Source organism: Otolemur garnettii, unplaced genomic scaffold (assembly GCF_000181295.1).
Source record: "Otolemur garnettii isolate 467f Iridium unplaced genomic scaffold, OtoGar3 scaffold00031, whole genome shotgun sequence".
Classification (NCBI taxonomy): domain Eukaryota; kingdom Metazoa; phylum Chordata; class Mammalia; order Primates; family Galagidae; genus Otolemur; species Otolemur garnettii.
The window spans coordinates 373,812-380,670 of NW_003852426.1; the positions used below are offsets into that span (position 1 = coordinate 373,812).

The 6,859-nt window shown below is 46.0% G+C and overlaps 1 protein-coding gene across 2 annotated transcripts in view; it reads right to left on the reverse strand.

Annotated features, from left to right (window-relative positions):
* Positions 1 to 10: 10 nt before the first annotated feature.
* TRIM26 (tripartite motif containing 26) overlaps positions 11 to 6,859 on the reverse strand; it is a 34,833-nt gene continuing 27,984 nt past the window's right edge. Inside the window, exons 5-9 of one of the 2 annotated variants that reach the window (XM_012804895.2) lie at positions 5,742 to 5,759; positions 4,035 to 4,060; positions 3,438 to 3,553; positions 3,194 to 3,226; positions 11 to 958 (exon numbers count right to left, since the gene is read on the reverse strand). In XM_012804895.2, the coding sequence (XP_012660349.1) occupies positions 276 to 958; positions 3,194 to 3,226; positions 3,438 to 3,553; positions 4,035 to 4,060; positions 5,742 to 5,759 (876 nt within the window). In that variant the 3' untranslated portion in view covers positions 11 to 275. The remainder of the gene's footprint in view (positions 959 to 3,193; positions 3,227 to 3,437; positions 3,554 to 4,034; positions 4,061 to 5,741; positions 5,760 to 6,859) is intronic. The other variant, XM_023512918.1, reaches the window with a different exon arrangement.

Below are 6,859 nucleotides of genomic sequence, written 5' to 3' on the forward strand. Positions count from 1 at the left end.
GACATTGATCTATAGGGAAAAAGCCCTCATTGTCTCTAGAGTCAGAAGTTCCGACAGGAAATCAGCAGGTGGGAAAAGAGTCCAATTAGAGCAACAGCACTGAGTGAGGTCTCTGGGTCACAGCAATGGGGAGATGACCGTCAGTGGATATGGGGTCCCTCCTCCCACCTGTTCCAGGTGCTCAGGCCAGGGACCCCTTTCTCCTAGTCAGAGAGATCTGGAATTCCAGATAAGTGAAGCATCTGTGAATGTGAGGCTGGGGCAGTTGTTGGAGCTTAAGGTCTCAGCAGGAGGCGCGTTCCTGGCCACTTGAGCCACAGGAAGGGGACCAGGCGACGGGTGAAGGTGGCAGTGAAAGTATAGATGAGTTCCTGTGACTCTGCATTGGTGAAAGTTACAGTCCCCCCTTCATAATCCAGGGCAATGCCCACTCTCCGGGGCCGCAGTGCAGGGAAGAGCTCAGCCTCAGGGTTGGTGTTGGCCCAGATACCAGAGGAGGAGAGGCGCAGAGCCCACACCCCATCCTCCGGCCGCAGGGAGAGGTCTCCCTTTCTCTTCACAGAGTCTCTGGCCACCCCCACCATGCAGCTTTCCAGAATGTCATCCTCTTCCTCTTCTTCTTCCTCCTCTTCATCACCCAATGACTCCTCATCCTCGTCTGTTTCCCAGTCATCGTATCCATCCCCATAGCCAGCCTCCTCTTCCTCCTCCTCCTCTTCCCCTTCTTCCTCCTCATCCCCCTCCTCTTCATCTTCAGACCAGCCCTCCCTCTCCACCTCCACTTCCCAGTAGACTTTGCCCCAGGTGAAGCCCTTGCTGCCCAGCACACCTGGCTCACAGTCAAATTGCTGGGGGTGCAGGTAGGCACTCTTGTACAGGCTGGTGTAGGTCACACACTTCCAGTCCTCTGACAGCTGCAGGTACCCACTGGCCGACTGTGGGTCCAGGGTGACACTCACTGTGGGGACAAGGAAAGAAGTAACAGCATCGATGTTTTTCTTTTTAAGTTATAGAGAATAAAGTTTATTCTGACAAACAAAATTAAAGTAGCATCCCTTAATCAGTAACATAACATCCTTAATTTGGAGTTAAGCAAGACATATTTTCTTGCTCTCCCACATGTTTCATTAAATCACCATATTTAAACTGCCTTATAAAACTGATGCTAAAATAACTCTACTGTTTTTGCATACAATGACTCCAAATGAAACTTTTTAATAAGCTTCTTCTATCTCTGAGTCCACACCATCATCAATACCATTCAAGTATAGATGACTAGCCCGACATATCTGTTCCATTTTCTTCATAATCTGGAAAGAAATCCTCTTTTTATTTCTTTCTTTTTTTTTTGAGACCTAGTCTCAAGCTGTCACCCTGGGTAGAGTGCTGTCGCATCACAGCTCACAGCAACCTCCAACTCTTGGGCTTAAGCGATTCCCTTGCCTCACCCTCCCAAGTAGCTGGAACTACAGGCACCCACCACAATGCCCAGCTATTTTTTGTTCCAGTTGTCATTGTTGTTTAGCTGGCCTGGGCTATGTTCGAACTTGCCAGCCTCGGGGTGTATGTGGCTGATGCCCTAGCCGCTGAGCTACAAGCACTGAGCCAAAATCCTCTTTTTCAAGTAATTCTTGTTATTCCTCTTGGTAAAAGTAACACCATCAGTACAAACTGTTGGTTCAGTTATATACTAGTGAGGATCATTTTTGGGAATTGCTTCTTTGCTGAAATCCTACAATCTTCCAAAGCATCTGTTTTACATCTCTGCTGTAGTTTGCATCTAGGACATTTTCAATTATCTGAATATTCTTCCATAGGAGTTTTTTCTTTTTTCTTCCAAGTACTTTTCAAAACTGATCCTGTTGACTTCAGTAAGTTTACTGCACAAATTAAGGTGTCATTCATAGGATTAGAAAAGAAGGTATTCTGCAACTTCAGACCAGCCTGAAGAATATCTGTTCCTAGGCCAGGCATGGTGGCTCATGCCTATAATCCTAGCACTCTGGGAGGCCAAGGAGGGTGGATTGCTTGAGCTCCTGAGTTCAAGACCAGCCTGAGTGAAAAGCAAAACCTCATCTCTACTAAAAATAGAAAAACTGAGGAAAGAGAATCACTTGAGCCCCAGAGTTGGAGGTTGCTGTGAGCTATGGCACCACAGCACTCTACCCAGGGTGAGAGCTTCAGACTCTGTCTCAAAAAAAAAAAAAAAAAAGAAAAGAAAAGAATATCTGTTCTTGTAACCTATCCACTTATTATTTTGGTTAAGATAAAGTTCTCCCACGGAGTACATATGAAGAAATTGTTTATGAATAACTTCATCCCCTTGATCTTTAACTTCATATTCAGTCCAACATCTCTGGAGTAGAAACTGGTAGAAGGTATCACCTGTGAGCTACTTGCCTGGTAGCTTTTGTAACCTAACCATCATGGTGTCCACAAACTGTTCAGTTTCAAAACTGCTAGACTGCTCTGCTGTGTAAGACAATTCAAAAAACTCTTGAACACATTCCAATAGAACAGTATAATCCTCACAACCACCCTAATAGAATTCTGTATAATTAGAGGAATACCTTGATACATAATATTCTGGGGGATTCACAGATAGCTCAGACATTATTAATACAGGGGCTATAACCACAACCACCTACGGTTTAGCCATTGCTGACTCCAAGTTCTGCTGTAAGATTTTATCATGTGAACCTAGGTGGAGTTCTCAGGGGCTGGACCCACTCCATAATTCTCAGATCAAGTGTGAGAGTGGACTGGTAGGACACCACCAGTCTCCACAATCCAAGGGGTGCCATTCACATCTTGGTCTATATGAATGGTGCCCCTGAGTGATATACAATAAACAACCTTAGGCTACCACTTCTGTTTGCTCAGAATGTAGGAGCCATGAGGCCAGGCAAATGAGAGGAAGCTCAAGTACAGACAGGGAAAGGGCTGGTGGTAGGACCCACGAGGATAGAATAACCAGACACAGGGCAGAGAAGGGTCAGACTAGCAAGAGGAGATCTCTATTCCAAACTAAAGAGTAGACTGAACAGAAAATGCAAGGAGGGAGGGAGCTTCTGGTTTGCAGATGGAAAATTCTTCCTGGTACAAAAGGGGCTCTCTGGGAGCCAGGGAGGAATGAGGGGAGGGAATTTTCTGTATTTGATATACTTATGGGAACGACCCTTTGGACACTCACCTGTCTTATATTCCAAGTCTCTCAGCAGCTTCCCTGAGGAGAACAAAGGACAGCAATGACCCTCAAGCCCAGAAAATTAATGGGCCCATTTCTTTCTCAGGTGGTATTAATTTCCTGATAGGGCTCTGTCCCCCAGACAACAAAAAAACCCTCTGAAGAGGTTAGAGAATATGATATAAAGGATCTTCTCTCTAGGCGGTAGCCCCACTGTGATTCCCAGCTTAATGATCTCCCCAACCCTTACCTTGGAATTCTCTCAGGCCTCGCTGCAGGGAGAGGACTTTATCTGAGAATTCTCCTGTCCTTTTTTTAACTACTCGAGTGATGGGTTTCCCAATCCAGAACTTCTTCCGTGGATACCTGAGAAGATGGCAGATTTAACAACCTGTTGTTTAGCTCTTCTTACTTTTCTTCATACTTATCTCTCAATCCTCACAACAATTTGCAGTAGGTGGGAAAAATATGATTTCCAAACAAGTAGTAGAAAAGCAGGCACCCAAAACACCAGCTAAGATCGGACTTAAGACCATCAGCAGACTCAACTGCCACAGCTCTTTGTCTACTGAGCCACAATTCTACTCTCTCTACTCTGTCCCACCTCAAACAAGGATGGTCAGTCAAGGAGCCAGGGTTACAGAGAACTTTCTCAGGTATAGAGCAAGTTTCCAGTTCTTGAGAATTCTGTTCCTACTTCCCAGAAGGGCATCAGGATAAATCATGCCATGGGAACCTCTGGAACCATACCATGCCCTATTAATTCAAATGACCCTGGTCAGGAAGAGGTGAGGAAACACAAACACAGAGGAATGAGGCACACTATGGGGACAAAATGCTTTTTTACCTGATTAGGAAGTCTCTAGTGTCCTCCTGGAAGGGAAGAAAGCACAAGCATCAATGTGAATCAAATAAGACTTAAATTCTTATGCACCAAACTGCATTAGAGGCGGATGATCAGTGAACAAAACAAATGTGACCCCTTCCTTATGGGGCTGACATTCTAGAGAGAGCACTGGATAAAAAAAGAAAACAAAGCCACTAGGGGTGGGGAACAAAGAGCCTATTGGGGAGACACTTGTGCTAAGAACACAAGAAAGTACCGGCCAGGTAAAGAGTGGTAAGAAGGTGAAACAGGAAGGGGTTAGTGAAAGAAGCAGGGGCCAGATCATGCAGGGCTGGATTTGCATGGTGAGGAGTTTGAAATTTGTTCCACAGACAGTGGATAGCCACTAAAGGATTTCAAGCAAGGGAATGATATCCACGATCTGCTTTCCATGTTGTGGAGATTGCTAAGTATCCTCCAGAATCCATTCTCCCCTTCTTTTTAAGAATGGAACCCCTGGAATGATAAATGATCAGATGGTCACACCAAGGAAGACTTTATTTTCCAGATTCCCTGCAACCAGTTCTGATCATGTGACTAAGTTCCAGCCAAGGGAAAGCAACTACAATTTCTGGGGCTTATCCTATAAAAAAAATGGCTTTCTACTTTCTCTTTTCCCTCTGGCTGAATTTTGGACATGGCGATGGTAAACCTGGCCTTGATCACATCCCTAGAAGTTAGTGGAAGTAACTCAGTTCCCTGGGTGAGCATCCAGATAGAAACCATGACAGCTCTAGACCCCACCGCCTGCCACCTCTGAACTGTTACAGAGCTAGAAATAAGCAGCATCTCAAAGAATCCCTTCACAAGTCACCCTGTCCTAGCTGGGACCAGGAAGGATGTACCAGGAAGAATGTTCCAGCTGTTTTGTTTAAGACACTCTACAGAAGCTAGCCAAAATCCTAAGTGACCAATCACTTGGCTGACTAGTAGAGAATGGATTAAGTGAGGTAACACAAGGGCAGGCCAGTCTGGAGGCTGTTGCTGCAGACCAGAGGAAAGATAAAGATGTCCTAAACTAGGTGGCAATGGAGACAAAAGACAGAAGCAGCGCATCCCAGCTATGTTTTTGAGACAGATTCAACTGGACATATTGGTCAAGGATAATCAAGGGCAGGTCATGGCTTGAGTAGACGGGAAGATGGTGGTGCTATCTGTGTAACAGGGAAGACAGGGTAGAGCAGGGTGAGTGTGCAGGGATTGAGATGCTGCTTAGATTTCCTTTTGTGAGTCAAAAGCCTCAAAAATACTCTGTACTAATTGATTTTTGCCTTCCTTTCACTGGTTCCACAGATACTTATTTCTTTTCTTTTTTTTTTGAGACAGAATCTCATTATTTCGCCCTCGGTAGAATACGTGGCATCACAGCTCACAGCAACCTCATACTCTTGGGCTTAAGGGAGTCTCTTTTCTCAGCCTCCCAAGTAGCTAGGACATCAAGCACCCGCCACAATGCCCGGCTATTTTTTTGTTGCAGTTGTCATTGTTGTTTACCTGGCCTGGGTGGGATTCGAACCCACCAGCCTCAGGGCATGTGGCTGGTGCCATAACCACTGTACTATGGGCGCCAAGCCTGGCTCCACAGATATTTATTAAGTGCTTCCTATGTACCAGGCACTAATCTAGACAGCAGTGAAAAAAAAAATAAAGAGATACACAAATCCTTACCTTCATAGAGCTGACATTCTACCAAGGGGAAACAGACAAAAAACAATCAATGTAACAAATGCATCATATTATGTGAATGATAAGCACTATGAAAAAAAAGAGAGTTAAGTAGAATGAAGGGGGAGGGAGCAGGTTGGCATCCTTAACAGGGGTGAGATTTGGGAATCTAATAGAATCACCAAATTGTGGCTGCTGCTGATGGCTTCAGAAAGTTTAGGGAGAACTGCAGGCTTTGCTCCTCAGGAGATAAGAAACCAGAGCTACATCCTGCCCCCTACCATAAAGCAACTGCCCAGAGCCTGGTTGCAAGTTTCTGGCAAATCCCTCTAATGTGCCCATCAAAACAAGGCCAAGGCAGCATCAGGGAACAGGGTAACAAGGCAGGCAAATAGCTTTGCTGAGAAAGGTAGCATAAAAAAGCAAATAAATAGAGCAGTAGCTGGGGTGGGGGCTGGGGACTCAACCAGGCATATTTCCTGAAATGAGAGCTGCTAGAACAGAAAGAGAGAGAATCACATAGGAGAAAGAGGATCCTCTAAGGGTTAAAGATTGTGAGCAGCCCAGAGAGAGTGGGGTCCAGAGCAGGGATGGACCCTGCTAAGAGAAGGGGCAGGAAGACTGAGGAGTCCCTATGTAACCACACAAAGGGCCTCTGCCTAAGGCTCTCAGAGGAATGCTCTCACCGGTGAGACTCCTGGAGCCATCATGAAACAGAAGATCAGAGCAGAGTAGCAAGGCTGGGACAATTTCTCTTAGCAACATGAGGCATGGGACATGCCTGGGTATTAACAGATAGCATCAGGAGAGTTCTTCATAGGAGTGGGTAGTGGGAGGGGCAGAGCTGCAGGCCTGCCACTTGACCATGCAGGGCTCAGCCAGAGCTCACCAGGGGAGGATGCATGCAGTCTCTCACTGAGCCTCTCCTATCACCCGATCCCTTTAACATCTCCTTGATGCTTCTAGCCCAGAAATCTTTCTTTCCTTTTCTATTCACCTTCATCAAAAGGCCTCTTCTGGGCTCGGCACCTATAGCTCAACTGGCTAAGGCGCCAGCCACGTACACCTAAGGTGGCGGGTTCGAATCCCCAGCCCGGACCCGCCAAACAACAATGACGGCT